A 20,103-nucleotide genomic window follows, 5' to 3' on the forward strand; every position below is an offset into this window, starting at 1 on the left:
ACACACACACACGCACTTCAATGATTTTTGTTTATTTTTGTACATTATTAATTTGATTCCTTTTGGTAAAATGTGGAGGATGGCCTGTCTGTGTGTTAGTCCATATTAGCATGTGTCAGTAGGCTTTATTGTTGTGCTATAAATGCAGGATACAGGATTGTCTCTTAAGAGCAGGTGTTGCTCCCAAAGCCAATTACAGACATGTGGGAAATGAAAGACAGAGGGCATGGTGGCATCATGTCCACCGAGTGGCTGTTTATGACTAAAATGTTGAGTGCAAACAAAAATGGGAAAGAAGGGGTGAAATATACTGAAGAAAAACTTTCTCACACATTCATAGGCAATAGGTGCAAAATTACGGTTCTGGACTTGTCCAAAACTCCATAACTTTAGCTAGACCATAACATCCGCACAGTCCTGGTGCATTGCCTGGTAATTGAGAAGACATTCTGAAATAGTGGAGATCAGACTCACCTCCTCAATTTGAGGCCTGAAGCTGATGGTTGTCCTGCATGTAGAGAGGCTGAGGTATGAACTGCCTGTCGATCCTTAAACATTCCTTCGCATATGGAAGCTGGTGCAACAGCATAACAACAATAGACAAACAATAGATCTATCCCCATCACAGACCCATTCTTTCTTGAAGCTAGCAGTGGAGATGTTGAAATATTACTGAGAATGTTGCCCTAACTTTATTTTGCTTATTTATTTTTTTATTTTTATTTTCTGAGAGAGGGGGTGGGAAGGGGTTTTGTTGTTATCATACTTGAAATTTATTAATTTATCCAAGAACTGTACCTGTCTACTTTATTGGACTATATTTTCTCTGTCTGTTTTTAATTCCGTAAAACCACCATATCAAAAAACTACACATTCATAATAACCAGGAATATACATATAAAAATCTCTGCAAAGGTATCAATAACTGTTATCTAAATAATATGCCAAAATGAAGATGTGCTAGAGTAAAGTTTCATTTAAAAATATCTCTTCTGCCTCTTCCTCTCTATTTGACATCCTCATTTAACCTAAGTAAGTAAGTTTAAGTTAAGTTTAAGTTATACAACTCTAATACATACAGATATCATGCAGCAACTCCTCTGAACTTTGCTCCTGTTCATTTGCACAGAGCAATTGGGATAGTTTTCAAAGGCTTTATGCACAGCACTATGATCTGATGGCACTTAGGCGTCAGCCCCGTCAAGCTGTAAGCTTGTGTAAAACCCAACAAAAAGAAATGATGCATGACACTAGGGGAAGGTGGGAACGGGAGCTGGAGGGGAGGCAATGACAGACAGCACTGATCCTCATTCTTGGGCAGTGACATGGAGAGAGAGAGAGGACAAGGAAGGTGGAGAAAGGTAATAGGAGGGAGGCAGTGTCAAAGGGGGGAGGAACACACGAAGGGAGGGAGGTCCTCAGCTCTGGAGCTGATGTCTTTGAGCTCCACCTCTGCTGTGGGAGGAAAATCTCACTGAGGATTTACTGTTGGGACCTTCAGACTGAACACTGAGCCCTCTGCATCTTTCGTCCTTTGGGATTCAATTTACTGGAATATTCACTCAGAGACTCTGGACGTGCCTACCTGCTGGAGTCCTTCCGGCTGAATGGAAAATATCTGATAGTGGTATGAGAACAAAAATGATGTTTGTGTGCTTTTTGTATGTAGGTGTAGTTTGTCTTTGCTCCAATGTCCACATAGAGTTCAGGGTGTTTCTTGAAGAGCTGCTGTTACAGCACAGCTGGATCTGAATCCTACAATAAATGTTTTACAATACTGACATTGGTGTTTGATAGCAGTTTAGGACTGTTCAGCGTTTAGGACTTATAAGAGTAGGTTTCCACATTGCAGATTGTTCCTGTGTGGATGTGTCATGATTGAGTAGCTGATGTGAAAATTAAGTTCTAAATTGTTGTTCAGTTCATTTTTTGGTTTCAACTTTTTGACTTTGTGCAGTGGCATCGGTGTGCAGGGCCTGAGGCTAATCTAAGTATATCTTCTCAGGGATTAAATTGCTTCCTAATGAGCTTTCACTAATGTCCAAGCTTCACTTAAAGGAGAACTCTCACTGCAGGTTCTCAGCACAATGTCAAAGAGGCCACAGCACTTAAGCAGAATTGGTGCTATTAATACTGCTACTATCAACTACTATTAGCAATTTAGTTAGTACATACTGTAATTCCAGAGTCATGGGTTTCAGATTTAAAAAAAAAAACACACAAAACTTTAAAATGTGATTCTTTTGTAAGCATGAGTTGTAGCATTATCACATAAACACTGACTGTATGTACAGATACAACACTGATCTATCATCAGCTTGGTCTGTTTATATAGAATATCCTGCCCAGCAATTATTATTCATCTGAACCTTGAACCTAATGTCAGCTCTCTTTCAATAATATAGACAATATATCACTGGGTTAGTATCACTGATGCATGAACATGTAAGCGACAATGTTGTGGCAAGTTGAGAAGGAGTTTATTTGAAAAACTGTATATGCTGTCTATCAATAACAGTTCACCAAATCTTCATCTGTGAGGCAGCTGGCAGCAGTAGTTAGATAAATGTGGTGTAAAAAGTTAAATATTTTCACCTGAGATGTAGCAGTGTAGAGGTACACAGTAGCAGAAAATGAAAATATTTAAATAAAAGTGTCTTAAATGTGTACTTAAGTTGAGTAAATGTACTTGGTTTCTGTCTACTACTGCTAACAAGACAAGTATATAGTAAGTGGATGGATATTGAGAGTGAAAAAAGTTAAAAAGAAGCAACACACTCGCATAAGAGTCTTACTTGTGTACTTATGTATTCTCCTCTAATATTATGCATCCATTAAAACTTGTATTACTTTTTTCTCTGTCATCTAGTGAGTAATATGAGGAAGCCTTTGAATGGGCTAGATCCAGGAATCAGACTGCAGGGCTTCCATTGTGTTTAGACCGGGGAGCAACATGCAAACAAATCGGTGAACCGCCGCGGCCTCTCAAACCCCCGCCCTCATCGCCACCAGCACCACCAACCCAGCTTTGGGGGGGATTCCAGACTTTTCCACTCTGCGCCAACCACCATGGATTTCATGCTACCCATAAGAAGTCGAGACATGATGGCTCCCTCCAGCTCTGCTCCTCTTCTGGGCCCTCACAACCGCTGCACCAGGTATCACTACCAGGGCTTCAAGAGAAAGCTGCGGCCTGGACGGATTATGGGCTTCATCATCAGCCTGGTGGTGGTCTCCACTGTCTGTTCATGGAGTGCCTTGTCGCTGGCCACAACGATGGCCACCGAGCTGGAATCGGCCATCGAGGGCTCAGCAGAGGCAGCAGTGCCCCAAAGAACTCTTCTGCAGTACCACAACCTCTCAGCTGTGACAAAGGACACACCGGTGGCCATGCGATCATCTGATGAAGAGTTGAATCACGGGGACTACCCAACGGACTACTTCAGTGTGGAGGAGAGACGTCAGGGCTTTGTGGTATTTCATATGTTTGGCATGTTGTACATGTTCATAGCCTTAGCCATCGTCTGCGATGAATTCTTTGTCCCAGCGCTCACTGTCATCACAGAGAAGCTGGAGATCTCTGATGATGTAGCAGGAGCCACCTTCATGGCAGCAGGAGGCTCAGCCCCAGAGCTCTTCACCTCTGTCATAGGAGTCTTCGTCTCCCACAGTAATGTCGGTATTGGTACCATCGTAGGCTCAGCAGTATTCAACATCCTGTTTGTGATTGGGATGTGCGCCCTGTTCTCCAAAGAGGTGTTGAACCTCACCTGGTGGCCTCTGTTCAGAGACGTCTCGTTCTATATCATTGGCTTGCTCATGCTCATCTACTTCTTTCTGGATAATCAAATCACAGTGGGGGAAAGTATCAGCCTGCTGATGTGCTACACCTGCTATGTGACATTCATGAAGTTCAATGCCAAAGTAGAACTTCTCATCAAGAGCACGCTGGGCAGCAACCAGGTGGACGAACTGGAGACAGCACCAAAGGTGAGCCCAATTTCATCCATCCATCCATCCATCCATCCATCCATCCATCCATCTATCCATCCATCCATCCATCTTCCCTTAACCCCTATTCTTTTGAAGTACCCATCCTACTGCTGCCACTTTCTGCTGAACAGCAGTCATCTTTCACCCCATCTTGGGTGTGAACAGCTGAAGCTTACATTCATCCATCCATACATTTACCCCAATGCTCTCTTTCACCGACTGACCCCTCCAACCACTGAAAGAGCATCCCCATCAGAAACAACCATCAAGAGCTTTCTAAGTCTTAAAGGTACATGTCGGAGAGCAGGGATAATGAAGTGAAAAGGTCTTAAAAGCTGAAAGCATCCAACTAAGATCAAAGTATGAAAGACGCAGTTCCCTTTCTTTCTTTAAGACAACGTTATTAACATGGGTTTCTGATGTGGATGAGGTGATAAGTATTTCTCGGAATGAAACTGTCTGAGTTTCTTGGCTGAAATCTGGGCATCTCGTGATAATTGATCTGAGAAAAAGCATTTGGTTTTTACAGTGAATAGGATCACAGATAAAAAAAAAGGCTCATGACTACTGATCCTGAGTATAGTAGTGCTCCTGTTCTGGGAATCTGCAAGGGTGTTATATTGAGGCACAGAAGGTGTTAAAACAGAGGTTGCTGAACAGACAGCACTCTGTCAGGCAGCCAAGTCCTCTTGAATTCCCCTCTGGAAGGATATAAAGATTTGTCTTAACCTGCCATCTGTGCAGCTCACACAGTGCCAGATGCAGAGCCAGACTGCAGTGTCGTCATGCTGACTAAGTCTAGGAACAGGCCTCATCTTCAGTCACTAAGTTTAGGAACCGAGTCCAGACCAGAGTCCGGAAAGGCTCTCAGAATAGGACTGATGTAACGGAGCTGGTTAGTAAAAAGCCCCATTTCAAATTAATTCAAATACAAAGACAATTTGTTTGTGAATACTTTTGATATGTTTATTACCCATTAGAGTATCTAAATTAACACAACGCACGTGTTTATACATGGTCACATGTATCACATGTATCTTTAGAGATCACTGGTCATTTTCCAAAGAGCTGTGTCAGCGCTATTGGAGGACAAATATGTTTTCAGTTTAAAGTACACAAATGTAAAATTACTATTACATCCAACTTTGAGTCAAAATTCAGTTACCCATTTATTCGTCCAACATGATAATTATTTAATTATTTGTCACAAACCTAGCACTCATCTTCCTATTCTGAGATCCTCAAAGATAATATTAGTGCTTTTCTTTTTTACAGTTTTGTTTAATCCCATGCTGGGAGCAAATCAGTCAGTTTTCCACGTTACAATAACACTGGTTAGATATATATATATATGAATTACATTATTATTTAGACACTGTAATTGTTCTCTTGCCATGGTGAATTCTGATGTTGTGTTGGTAATCCTGAAACCTACATATAGTGTAGATGGATGAATTTCAGATGGATGTCTGAGATGACATCCTGTGTGATAAAATCAGTGGAAAACTAAAAGCAAAGAAAGAAGCAAAGGCATTGTGAAATTAGTCAAAAAGAAAATCCATGTAGCATCTCTCCAACCCCATCAGCACGCTCCCTCCTACAGCTCCCCTCGTATTGGCTATGACACTGGGTAAAGTGGGCAGGGTCTTCTGACTCTGGAGGGAAAGCCTGTAGCGCTGAGTGTTGTTTGTCCTCTTTTTCAACTCAGTCACACTAAAGATCATTTCAGAACATCTGTGGTTATTCGTCCTAACACGGATTACACACAGATTATATAAACCTCTGGGTTTCGGAAAGCGTGAGACATATGAAACTATTTTGACTTTTGAGAATTAAAAACAACCTTCATTTTTTCACTCTGGAAGTGTAATGTTACTGTTTATACTTCACAGTGTGACTCATAATGACAGGATTTTGACCCAGTGGTAACACACTTACAATACCGGTCACTTCACAATCACGAAGCCAATCACTTCACCGGAAGAAGATGATGGGAAAGTATAATTTTGAGATTAGCTTGATGCTGGATTTCTAAATTGAGCTGAGAGCTGATGATGTGATGCAAAAGGTTCAACACACATACACACAAATAAGCTTATTATTGTTATTGGTTTTTCACGTTTGTCTCTCCGTCTGTTGTATGTTCTGTCTGTGTGTGCAGTTGGAGTCAGATCTGTTGCTCTCTGATGTTGTAATCTCATACGGCGCCCAGGTGACAAATGCTAAAACTACTGTAGGCTGATCTTAGAGCAGCTTGCCCGTAGCTTAGACCAGCATCACCCATCACCAGTTCTTCAGGGGCGTATACAGTGCAGTGCTGCTTTTGTTTTTTTCCCAGGAATATTAATTACAGATTATTCACATTTTTATCATTATAGGCCTATAAATTGAGGTCTTCCTCTAAAAATGTAAATCAAACAAACTCTTAAGATACAATAGTGGCTGAAAACACTTCGTAGAATGATGCAACTATTTCCATGGTCATATACATATACATGGTCATATATATATATATATATACATATTTCAAGCCAGTAGATGTTTTAGGCAATTGATGAGCTCATGATCATCAGCCTCAAATATGGTCATATCTGCTTTAAAGCTTTTCCCTTTAACTGCTTAGGTAAGCAAGAAAAAAATGCTTCTCCAGAAGCATGACTTACTTTTATTTAGAAGTTTAAACAGCTATGAGTTATTTGCTTCTGCATTACAGTTACTTATATATAAAAATTAATCTTCTTATATATATAAAAATTAATCTAGTCTTGCCTGTGTCTCCCTTCTCTTCTCCATTTTTTTTCCTAACTGTAGATTGGTAACAGCTGATTCAGTACTTTCCAGTTTCTTTTATTGTCTTCATGCAGATGAAGCCTGTATTTAAGAGTCAGTTACAGACAATAACAATAAGATTTATTTTTCCGAGGCTCCAAGTGTATCATCAGATATTTGATTTGTAAATGCCATATTCTTTGTATTTCTCCTAAACCTGAGAGCTGAATACATTTGTGCACTGATCACCCTCTATTAGTATCAGTGTTGTTACAGAAGCTCTGTTTGACACTTGTGCCCTTCTGGGAATCAGCTGTTCTTCAGGCTGCCTCACCTCAACCCAAGAACAGCTTTTCTCTCTTTCTGTCGTCCGGCACTTGATGTCCAACTACCTTGCCCTCATGTGTCTATAGCTGCTAAATAATCCCCCGGGTTAATACTCTCCTATCCCATTAGCGCCGCTAATAATAGTCTGATGCTCCTTGGGGGAGCAGGAATCAGCAGATCACTGAGAGAAAAGACTGAATATTCTTTTGTCAGCCTGCAGCCATTCTCATAGTGTGGTGTGGTTTTTAGTTTTGTGCATAATTTCGGCTGTTTCAGGCAGTTTTGCTTAGTAGCCTATATATGTTTCACACTGTGTCTGTTTAGGGGAGGGGGAGAGATGATCTGCTGATTTGTTTGCTGATGGCCCTAAAGACGCCAATCCTCTCTGATCCCCTTATCAACTGCTTACCTGCATTGACGACAGCAAACATGCAGCCCAGCATACTGTCATTCTGCTCCTCTGCAGAGCGCTAACAAAATGGTCAAATTCTTCTTGCAACCATAAGTTCCTGTGAAGAAAGGATCACAATGCAAGCAGAGTAGTAGTGGAATCAAACAGAAGAAGTCTCTGCATTAGTATATCTGTATAGAAAATTCAGCTTATTTGTTTACTAATAATAATTCTGAGGATTTTTAATAGTCATGATCCAGAGTGCAAATATATGTTGACTTTTATTTATCCAACAAAATGCAGCTGAAATGAAAAAAACATCTGATTCTTTTCTTTCTATGGTGGCCTACAGTTCTGTTCTGGGGTCAGCACAAAGCTTAACTCACTGATTTTACACTTGCAGCTGTTTGTCGACTTCTTGATTTTGCAACAGTGGCAATCTGTGAAGGAAGCAGTTTTTTTTTGTTTTACCCTCAACTTTAAATTTTGTCCTTTAATCACCAGAATTGTTGATGTTGATAATTGTTGATGAATCCTTACTGACTGCAAGGGAACTTTGAATTATAATGAGCAACTGTTTACAGACAGATGAGTGTGATGATTGTGAAAGACAAATGTTTGACAGCATGGTGACCTGTGAAAGTTGCTTCACACAGGGACTTGAAAATTACCAGTCTAAAAGTGATGATCTCTGCTGATTAATCCTGGCTAAGTCCACCAGCTCGGACAGTCAGGTGGACACAGGAGAGAGAGAGAGAGAAAGAGAGGGAGAGAGAAAGAGAGAGAGAACAAAGGGGAGGGAAAGTAAACGCGGATGTTTGAATTTTTGTAATGGTGAACTGATTGTGCCTCACTGATGACAGCGATGATGATAAGAGTGATGAAGGGAAAGTTTGGTGTAGATCTACTGGCTCCAGGTCACCACTGTACATCCTGGCATTCGTCCAGTGTCTTTGGCTTCTCGTCTGGACCAGGGATGAGACAACTGAACTGGAACAGCAGCTCAGCCCAAAGAGCAGAAATCGTTTAGTGAAGCTTTCTTCTTTCTCTAAGCAGATCATCTTCAAATCTCGAACAACTCACTGTTATAACATGAATGAGTCATGAGCTGATTTTGATGACTCGTTTTACTCCCCAAGGTAGATTTTGATGCTGAAATATTGTTAATTATATTTTGTATGAATGTCATCCATCTTTAGCCCAAAATTAAAAAATTATGTTTTCTAATCAACAGTTGTTAAACATGGAGATGTCTGGTAGGTACGCTACTGTGACATAGAGGAACTCCTGAACACTCAATATGACAATATTAAAATATGTATAGATTTACACATATACAAGAGGGCAACATCTTTTTAAACTGTCTTACATTATCAGTCAGTGAAATAGATGTACATCATTAGCCAAAGTGGAGCCAAGTGTATTAATTCGCTATAAAACCTGGTAAATGCATTACACTTTGAACTCAGAAAATAATAAGAGACATCACGTGGCTTCATAATAGACGGACTTTGTAAACACATTCGTCTTTTAGGTCATATATCTATACTGTAGATTATCCAATCTGTAGATGTTATTGTATCTATCAAAATAGAAATTGCCTTAAAAGTGTAACTTAAAATAATGTTATTTCTTGTTTTGTAAGAGTAAATGTCACTCTGGATTATCTTATTCTCTAACATTTGTCTTATTTCTACTACTTCAGCAGTTACACATTAATTAGATGTAGTTTTGAATCTGTTTCTGCCACCTGCTGTAATGACAAACAAAAGGTTTTGGAGGATGGTTGAAAGGTGTTTCTCAGACTGTGGAAGGTGATGCATGAAAATCACCTAAACTGGGTTTTCACACAAAGGCCAATTGTTAAAAGCCGGTTTCAGTTCCAGCAGATTCTACATGTCTTTTATAACCGAGCAGCTCTCAGGAGCCATGTGAGCACTAGACGACATGAACTAATGCCAAGCTGGCTTCAGCTATTAGGGCAGGAGCTGCGCTGCTCAGCAATCACATGGCCAGTATAGACAGGTGTCCACTGCTCCTTTTTCCTCCTTTACATCTTTAACATATTATTTTTCTTCTTAAAAATTATAACATATTGTGTATAAAACTGTACAACTCCAGAGAAAAGATCATTGGTCAGACATTTCTGTTTGATGAGTCTAAGTAGAGTCTAATATAAACTTAGAGCTAGATCCACGAACATCACCTAGTCTGCAGCCAGAGGATCTTCATGCAGCTGAAGCTATAAACACCTCCTCAAACAAATCTGGACTGAACAAACATGTAACAAGTCAATAGGAATGACAGCCCGTTGAAAACAAAAAGAAACCCCTGGCTTTAGCGTGGCTTCAGCTGCCATAACAGCAGCAGGTGTCTTGTCAGTTGCACGCTAAAGGGATTATCTGCTCAAACTCTGAGGCCTCCATCATGAAAACGTGTCAACAACAAAACCCTCCACCTCTCTCCCTGGTGTTTGTGGCTGTCTGTGTTTGCTTTTCAAGTTTCCCCACTGAGTTTGTCGGATATATCTATAATATGAATTAGGAAGTGTACAAAAGGAGAAGGAAGAGTTAGCTCAGCTGAGTGCTACAATTCTTTGTGTAAGCTATCTCTGTATTACGTTTAGGCCTATTTAAGGAAAAAAACAAGGCACGCAAGCAAGCAGACAAAATAGTGCTAATGCAGCTCAGTACTAAGGTTTAAAATTATGTCACCTTTCATGTAAAGACCTTCAGTTTTAGATTATATACAATATTGAAAGTTAATTAAATAAAAGGTGACTGAACGGTCCACCAGTTTATGAGAATTTGTTATGAAATATGAATTCAAATGATCTGATACAGCAACAATGTCAGATGTAGTTACGCTATATGTGCTTCAAGCTCCTTCATCATTTAATATTTCTGAACTTACCTAACAATCATTTTAACTTTATTTAGTAAATACCTCAAGTTTGTTTATTAAAATACTGGTCAGTCATTTTAAAATTCACATGAAGTTTCAAACTTTTCTCATTTCTAATTTGCATATACTATAATCTGCTACCTTTAACCAGTGCTGTGGGTCTTTCTCTCTTGTTTGGAGCAAAGTTCTCCATACACTCAACACACACACACACACACACACACACACACACACACACACATATATATATATATATATATATATATATACATAAACATTTACATAACTAGAAAGGCACTCAGAGAGCGCAGACCTCCACAAAGGCCAATGTCAAACAACATAAACCAGACTTCAGAGAAAGAAAATTCAAATTCATAGTAAATGATCCAGATCTGCTCCAGGCCCCATCCCTCCATCAAGTTTAGTGCGAATCAGTTCAGTACTTGTTGCGTAATCCTGCTGATGAATAAACAAATGGGTAAAAACGTAACCTCCTTGGCGGAGGTAAAAAAAACTCCCATAACGTAACTGTGATCATTTGTCCAAACCTCCTCACTCAATTCGATAATTTTGGTCTTTGGTCTTCTCTATGCAAACACAAATAAAATAACATTACTCTGTGTTACATTTAGGCCTGTTTAAGGAAAAAGACACAATATTTACCCAATATCTACCCATGAAACTTTATTCCCATCTGTTTTCTTGAACATCTACAAATCCCTGACTCCCACACTAAACCACCCCCCCTGCTGACATCACCACTTCTGTATTTTTCACAAACCCACACCACAGTCTCTGTCTGTTTCAGGCGGTGGACTGTGCGTGTTTGTATGTGTTTCTCTATGTGGTGACACCACTGTGCTGTATATGTCCTCTGAAGAAATGGCTGGGGTTGAGATTAGTGTGAGTCCTCTTCTGTGTGTAGGATCCTAGTTTTCATGTTGGAACAGGACCCATAAACCTCTGGCTCTGGTTTGCTCCCTCCAACTGTGAGGTGGAGGAATGTGTGTGCCTTTCTTCTCCAGCGGATCCTTTGGCACTAAAATAAATTTATCTTTTTTGTTAAAAAGACAAAAAATTGATAGAGATGTTTTTCTACACTTTTTATTGTCATATTGTGGGTTGAACAAGGCTCATGTCATCTTTCATACCTGTCCTTACCAATTGTGCTGTCAACATACTGATATGTTAAAATATACTTGGTCTAAAAAAAAAAAAAAAAGATATGAAAACATAAAAAATGCCTGTAAGCCTGTGTTGTATGTCATATCTAACTCAGACTCTACCTGTTCTCTCCTCCTGGTTTAAAGTTTTCACTAAGTGATTTTACGTTTTCATTTCAGATCTGCTCTGAGGCCCTCTGGGTCTGTAGGAGTTTACTAAGCTGCATTGTAGCTGCATAACTTTATTAATTCACTTATCCCATCCCACCCCTGCCAATGTAGTGATGCAATCCAATCCAACAGCAACACTCAAAAACTGGTGTCGAATAAACGTGTCAAATGACACAAAGAGAGAACATTATAAAAAATAGCTGCAGTTATTGCAGGCCCTAATGTGTTGGATTGCATATAGCACACACGTTTGTGTTACTGTATCCACGCCCTGCGTTTATACAGTAATGTAAGAAACCTATACTGTATATATATTATGTTTTCTTTCTCTGTGTTTTTCCTTGAAGGTAAATGCTCCAGGAGATGATGAGAACAAGCTGATGGTAAGTTTGTTTTGTATGTGTGTGTGTGTGTGTGTGTGTGTGTGTGTGAGAGAGAGAGAGAGAGAGTGAGAGAGGTGAAGAATGGGTTTCCTAAGAATATGTAATTAATAATTATTAATTAAAAAAAAAAATCAATGACTCAGTACCAGAAAACTGTAAGATTTTGGCGGTCTGTTGTCAGTATTGTTGTCATTATGCAGTGTCTGGTACTGGTCATTTATGTAAGAGAGCATTTTATGTGTCTGGCTATATTTACATTATACCGAATGCATGAGATAGAAAAGGTGTTGTACTGCATGTACCACAGAGATTTAAACTGCGATTAAACAGAGATGTGACAGTTTGAATTTGAGCAGCTGCTCATTGGGTTGTTTTTCTTGTCGGAGTTTCATAAATGAATGAAATTGATGAATAATGCGAAGATTATGTGTTTGCATTTTTACAGGCAAAACCCAGGCTGCAGAGAGAAGGCAGCTGTGCTTCTCTACACAACTCACTCATGAGAAACAGCATCTTCCAGCTCATGATCCATACACTGGACCCCCTGAGTGATGAAGGTATCGGTATGAAAAACACGCAGGAAACACACAAATACACTCAAATGCAACAAGATCTCAAAAACAAGATATCATTTTAAATTTTGCAAAACAAGCATGAAGTATGAATTATGTAATCATTATATTCCTTTACATATAATTAACCTGTATAACAGCATGGGAATTACATGTCTGTATGTGTCTGTTTTAGGACGTTTCAAAGAGAAGGCGTCGATCCTTCACAAAATGGCCAAGCAGAAGTGTAAAGAAGATGCTGCCAATGCTGCCAATGCTGCCAACGGTATAGGTGAGTAACAGTGATGAATTGTATCATATAGGAGCCCATTTATGTCACTCAAAAATCTGATAAATCAAGTTACAAATCAATTAGCAAATCGTTAATCACTTTAAGAACTGTGGCTATTGATAGGTGAATGGTTGAAACAGTGCACAGATGAATCAACAGTGTGTTTATCACAAATTAATAAATGGACAATAGGCAAGTTAATTCAATGTAGAATTGTAAAACAAAGGTAGAGTTACACCTTTAATGTTACAGTTGTCCAGTGGCGGCTGCTGGTCTTATAAGGAGGGGAAGCTCATTTTTTGGCCTACATCATAAAATGTGTCCGTTTATTTAAATGTAAATTCGCAGAGTGACAGAAGAGAGTCGCCAAACATAACGCTAGTCGTTTTTAACAAAGACAAAGTCGCTGAGGATCAGTAATGTCTCCAGATCAACTCCGAACAACGGAATGAAAAACTTGAAAACTGCTCCGGTGGCTGCTTATACTTCAAGATCGCTGATTCGCTCATTTCGCTGTCAATCAAAAAGGGACTCAGCCTCAGACAGATCATCCAATCATCATGCAGAAGCCGAGCGTCCGGGCCAGCCCACTGTCCCATAGACCCCCAGAGACGCTGAGCGTCCGATGGGCGGGACAAAGCCCAGCATTTATCCAATGACCGTGTAGTTTCGCTGCAGTGGAACAACCCATTCTTTGCTTCCCCATTGAAGTCAGGAGACGCTCAGCGTCTACACTGTGTAAAGGTCTGTGGCGCTGCGGGGATGAATGAGGAGAAGTCGTGTCGGTTACCTGTGATAAGGAGCTGATTCTGAACAAAAGATGAACGTGATCTAGCGCATATTTAGTCAATGAAATGTACACACAACAGCACATATTTGACCACTTATTTTGTTGACATTTTAGGGGAAGCTGAGCTTCCCTTGCAGTCTTAGAGCAATGGCCACTGCAGTTGTCCTGATTATTTTAAAATGTCTACACGGCGGTTGGCTATTCTCCAGATGTTATAGTGTGAAAAGTAGTGAATGTTGGCTGAAGTTATTACTTAAATCCTTCCACTTTTATCTCATTATATATGTCATGATCACATAACTACACATTTGTGATATCTTTAATGAAGTATGAGACCATTTGGTAGTTTACAATCAGAAGAGAGCTGATTGCTAAAGGGGGTGTTTCTGTGAAGTCAGATACAAGATTAAAGATCTTCCATATGATATTACACAGCCTTCAAGAAATGCAAATCTCACTGAGTTTCATTTTTACTTTCATTGTTGTTAGACCACCAGTTTTATTTCAAATTTAACACTATTATAAAAGACTACCTTATACCCATTTTCCTTTTCTCTCCTCTTTTTCTTTCCTCAAGCTGATAAAAACATCCCCAACAGTTCGAATGTTGCAGTGGAAGTCACGCCACCCATGAACGGTGTCATAGGAGGAGACGAGGTATGGCTTTTGTCTTTCTTTGTTCTTCCAAGTTCACATTCAAGGCTTTTTGAAACCATCTATTTTCATAGATCCTCAACAAAGAACACAAAAACACTATAAACAAACATACCACTTGACTTCATTTTACAATGAAAAAAAAAGTCTATATATTTATATGTATATGTTCAGTATAATTTATCAACTCTTCCTCAGGGTGATGAAGAGGAGGATGAAGACCAGCCTCTGAGCTTGGCCTGGCCCGACACCACCAGGAAGAGGCTCACCTACCTCCTCATCCTGCCCATAGTCTTTCCACTTTGGCTCACACTACCGGACGTCAGGAGAGAGGTGCCAACACACACACACACACACACACACACACACGTGTGCACACACACAAAATAACACATCACCAGACAGTGAAACTTAAAAATGCTGTGCGTTTACAAAGTGCTCATGGATCACTGCTTCACCATAAATTTACGATATTATATATTCACATTAATAGAGAAGTGTGTGTTTCTCAACATGTAAAAAAAAAAAAGGTCTGTTTTACTGCTGTTTTCACAATCATTACTGATGTTAACAAATGAGAAAACTTAGATTCAACATTTCTCTTAATTAGTTTCTTTACTGCACAACCTCCTTAATCAGTGTTTTGAATAACTGTATATGTAAACAATATTTATGGCCGAGGCCAGAGATTGTTTTATTGCTTTATTGAGTGAGTTTTTTTTTTTTTTTTATTCATTCTAGACTGCAAAAAGGTTCTTCCCCATCACTTTCATTGGTGCCATTTGTTGGATTGCTTTCTTCTCTTACCTGATGGTGTGGTGGGCTCACCAGGTACAAAACACACACACGCATTCACGCACACTCATGAAACACAATTCCAAAGATGCCTGTGAAATCTGTCCTTCAAAGTCATATTTCTTTACATCTCCGTCATTGTCATTTTCACACGCATATACTCTGCTCTCTATTCTGTTCTATTTTATTCTATTCTTATCAGAGTGCAGCAGTCAGGGTGTTGAATGTGTGACCATGGAAGCTAATCCCGACTAATCTGCCTTGATCCACCGCCAGATCAACCTGTAATGTTCTATTTTAACAGTGCAAATGCAAAGACAGGCCTGCAGCAGGAGGTCAAACTGCATGTGCAAGGTCACAGAGTAATGCACCTGCTTTTTTTCTGGAAATATTTAAAGTCTTGTCACAAAATGATTCACAGGATGACTGTTATGTGCACTCAGCGACTCTATCAAATGAAAACTGCACCACTGAAGAGTAACTACTCTAAGTCTAATAATGCTGCTTGTGCCACCAACTAGTGGTGACTATGTGCCTTCCCCCTAGAGTGTGCAGCTGTGATACAGAGAGGTACTTTACTACTATGCTACGTCAGAGCACTCATCACAGTGGTCAAGTGTGGTCACAAGTAGAACACACCACACCTGACCACACTGAGCGGTGATGGTTGGTGTTTGTACCTTTCAACCCATGGCTGTAAAGTGGTGGATATATCAAAACAAATCTGAAGCAAAAGCAGCAACAAGACAACGAGATTGTTCTGAGCGCCGTGTAAGAAGGTGGTTTTTCTGCCTTTATGAAGTTTGTGTGGCTGCAACATGAAAACACATATTCCTCCTTTCAGGTTGGAGAAACTTTCTGGATCACAGAGGAGATCATGGGTCTGACCATATTAGCAGCTGGCACTTCAATCCCTGACCTCATCACCAGTGTGATTGTAGCACGAAAAGGCCTTGGTGACATGGCCGTGTCCAGCTCTGTGGGCTCCAACATCTTTGATATCACTGTGGGGTGAGTCCAGCAAACAACAAGGAAACATTATTCCTAATAGCTGTGTGTTATCCCTCAAAATCCAGCAAAGAGAAAACCTATATGACTCTTCTCTGCTGTGCTCTCTGCTCCCTCCAGTCTGCCATTCCCCTGGCTCCTCTTCAACATCATCAATGACTTCAAGCCGGTCGAGGTGAGCAGCAATGGCTTGTTCTGCGCCATCGTCCTCCTCTTCCTCATGCTCCTCTTCGTCATCATCTCCATTGCGGCTTGCAAGTGGAGAATGAGCAAGATCCTGGGCCTTCTCATGTTCTTGCTCTACTTCGTGTTCCTCATTGTCAGTGTCATGCTGGAGGACAAAGTCATCAGTTGCCCTGTCACCGTCTGAGAGAGAGCGGCTCCTACTGATTCTCAGAAAGCTCAAATGAAACATGAATGTGCTCATGCGCATAATGATTTACTATAGGATTGAAAAAACATGCACACACAGACACACACTCTTATCTGTCTCACACATGCACACAGTAGAAGACTGCAGACACACAGACACACAGACACATACATCCACACACTCAGTGTCAAGCTGCACACACAAATGAAGCAAACACACAAATATACACAGGTTGTTACAGGTGCAGACTGGTGCACCACAGCCTTCCAGCAGTGGCAGACAAGCCAGTCCGTCATTAATGGACTTATGCCACCCAATAGGAGGGACTCCTCTCACTTTGTACCATGTGTCTACGTTCAGTAGCAGCTATTGGTTAAAACCAGCTGAAAGCAACTGATGGTCATGTGAATTGAACGCCACCCAGGATGGAAATGTTAATTGAAGAGCATCATTTTTTTTTTTTTTCAACTTAAGGATTGTGCTGCAGTATAAGAAGTACCTCTACTACTCTTGCAAGCAGCCATGTTAAGCATATGAACTGAATTTGGGGGTTCAAAGAGACTTTTTTTTTTTTTTTGGAGCTCTGGAGAGATGTACATCCCATATGTCACAGGGAGGGGAAACCTGGGAAACAAATAAGTGTGAAAGCTGCTTAATAAACCTTTAACAATGTCCGCTCCAACAACTGCATGGCTTTGCAATGACATCAAAAGAGAAATACTCAGTGTTAATGATTCGAGTGTGTTTTCAAATACAGTGCATTGCATTTCAGGACATATTTGGCAGAAATTGTTACTTTAATTCCAATTCATGAATATCTATAATAGAGGACATTAAATGCTAAATAGTTACAATAGAGTATGGACAGATAGCATGGACCAAGATTAAACTGGCTAAGGTTTTTATCATGCTCAGTATTTCTGCTTATATCAGTGTATCCCAATTATATTTTCATATTATAAGCTTGTGAGTGTGACTTTTTCTGTTCTGTCTTTTTCTGTCTGCCTTTACATGCACCACTCTAGAGAGAGAGAGATTATAATATAAACTGGATGGGTTTGGTGCATGGAAGTGCACCTAGTGGTGAAGAGGTCAGTGTCACATTTGCATCCCAGCAGATGATGCAGTCGGGACAACAAGTGGTGGACTAAAGATTAGCGTTTGGTTTTTTCTAAAATTATGTATTACTAAAAAGGTGTGTTCAATATCAACAGGTATCACCAGGCTTCTGTAAGGTTTTGACGTAAAAGAACTCATGTACTGTCATGTACTAGCAATATTTTTGTCTTGGATTTTCCACTGCTGTAGGCATTTTGTACTTTGCATCAGATCAAAAAGGCCTAATGTGGGGCCATCATCGCCATGTTCACATACCACTTTTCTTCTGTTCACTATTTGATATGCAGTGGGAAATCTTAGACTAAGATTGGTATGAGAAACATCAGGTAGGCCAATATTTTTATTCTAAAATAAAACACTGTTGAACAGACTCATTTGAAGAGTTTCAGTTTGTGACATTTGAGTATTTTGGCACAAACTTTGTTGTCCTCTAATTCCTTTCTATTAGAGTTACAGTTGTGTCTGCTAGTGAAATAACACTGAGCATATTCATCATTAGGGTCCTGCTGTAGTAGAAAATTATCAATTAGTGTACAATATTTCAATTCAAATGTTCCAGAAAAAAGTGTATGTTTCCATCAACTAATCTAATGATATATATTGAAGAGGTTGCAAAAGATTAAACAATTAAAGAATACCACAATAAAGAAGTCTCTGTGACTCAAAAAATCTTGCATTTTCTCTCTTTCTGATTTGGGGGTATTTAAGTGATTGTTTTTCTTTACCTTTTATAAATGGGGTTTCCATTTAGTTTTTTTTTTTGTTGTTTATTTGTTTGCTTGTTTTATTCTTCTTCTTGCTTTGTGTTTTATCAGCAAAGTCTCTAAACTGCCTATAAAAACAGGTGGAAGGAAACATACTTGTGATGTGAAGCAGATATAGTCGTGACCCAACAAAAAATCAGTGCCAGCGTTGTCCATCCTTTATACATCAGTTGCACCACCTGTTACATGCTGAACTGCCTGACTGCCCTCATACAAGCTACAACACACAACAGTCCAGAAACATTTATTTAACCATGCCTGGAATATCACAAAAAGACTAGATAGTCTGATTCAGTCCTAAAATATTTGTTAGAAATGTTGAGAACAGCTTCCCTGTGTAGGTAGAGGAAAAAATACTATGCGATTATAGGCTGACATCACTGTTTTAAAGGAAGTGTTAGTAAATACTTATAATAATTTATCATTTTCCCTGTCGGCTGCTTTCTATGTCAAATACATGAAGTGAAACCAAATGAGGGGGATCATTTATTCTGCCAGCAGCATTTAATAACGTGCTCCATCAGTCTTGGAGAAATGCTCAGTAAAGCTCCTGTCAACTCTCTGAATAATCTGCTGTTTCTCCCTATATTAGTGCAGGAGTTAGGAATTGTTAAAATGTTAAATGGTTCCAGTGCAACAACAACTTAAGAGATAAATGAATGTAAAAGCTGATGTCCTGCTGGAAATCTTTTTTAGTATTCTGTAAGCTGGGAAAGGTTAGCACACAGAATGGGAGCACTCTGTTTTACTCAGGTATACCTTTGCATTAAATTTGTGTTTTCTTTTCAGTATAGACATTTTTCCTTTTCAGATCACTGGATCTGATTAAGCTTCCTTCATAAAAAATATCAGTTCTACACCACCTTTAAAAATCAAACTTTTGTGTCACTATGTTAACCTGACCACTTTTTTATCTTTCTGTTTTCATAAAAAAAAATTTTTTTTGTCCAAATGATCCTGAAAAGAAATTGTCCATAAAATTGATCCCAAATATTCCCAGGTATTAAAAATGTGTGTTTTATATGTGTATAAAACATTTGTAAACTGTAAAGCAAGACTGTACATAAACCCCTGTATGTAATATTAGTCAGCACATAGTTTACAAACCTCAACACAAGGTATAATCTTCGAGTCCTGCTTAATATTTAGCCCGTCTATGCAGTATCATTTATTGCTTTGATGGCTCATTCGAATGTGAGAAACGTGTGTATGAATGAATGCATTTAGAAATATCTATAACTATTAATCCTCAACCAGTTTCAATACCATGACAAATGGTAAAATGCTTTTGTATTTCCTGTGTACGTTATGCAAGTATGAAACCATATTCATGTACTACTTGAATCATGTATTATACTGTAAAAACATATATCATTCAACTGTGTATAAAGTGTTATATGATCAAATAAATGGAAACTCAAATTTTCACCACTGGTGTTTTAATGATGGTCAGAAACAGAGTGATGAAATACTACAGAATATTTGCAAATGATCAGGGCTTGTATGAAAGCCTTTGAGATTCACATAGAGGCTCTATGTTGACAGTTACAATGGCTAGGGCAGTATTATTATATTACTAGAATATATTGCATTTGTAGACTAAGTCTAATTGCAAAGGTCATACAAGATTATAAATGTAATGAGCCACTTAAAAAG

The 20,103-nt window shown here is 39.3% G+C and overlaps 1 protein-coding gene across 2 annotated transcripts; it reads left to right on the top strand.

Moving 5' to 3' along the window:
* The first annotated feature begins 1,438 nt into the window (after positions 1 to 1,438).
* Positions 1,439 to 19,875, top strand: LOC111659683 (sodium/potassium/calcium exchanger 2-like). 2 transcript variants are annotated; one of them, XM_023412684.2, is made up of 10 exons: positions 1,439 to 1,627; positions 2,870 to 3,990; positions 12,066 to 12,101; positions 12,547 to 12,664; positions 12,849 to 12,944; positions 14,312 to 14,391; positions 14,587 to 14,721; positions 15,130 to 15,219; positions 16,028 to 16,194; positions 16,312 to 19,875. In XM_023412684.2, exons 2-10 carry the CDS (start codon positions 3,070 to 3,072, stop codon positions 16,559 to 16,561), a joined length of 1,893 nt encoding a protein of 630 aa, XP_023268452.1. In that variant the 5' UTR covers positions 1,439 to 1,627; positions 2,870 to 3,069; the 3' UTR covers positions 16,562 to 19,875. The 2 variants fall into 2 exon arrangements, with proteins under 2 accessions (XP_023268452.1, XP_023268453.1); XM_023412685.2 differs by having other exon boundaries at positions 12,547 to 12,658.
* The last annotated feature ends 228 nt before the right edge of the window (positions 19,876 to 20,103 follow it).

This window comes from Seriola lalandi, unplaced genomic scaffold (genome assembly GCF_002814215.2).
Source record: "Seriola lalandi dorsalis isolate HSWRI2012SDOR001 ecotype SW California unplaced genomic scaffold, Sedor1 jcf7180002054486, whole genome shotgun sequence".
NCBI classification, from domain to species: domain Eukaryota; kingdom Metazoa; phylum Chordata; class Actinopteri; order Carangiformes; family Carangidae; genus Seriola; species Seriola lalandi.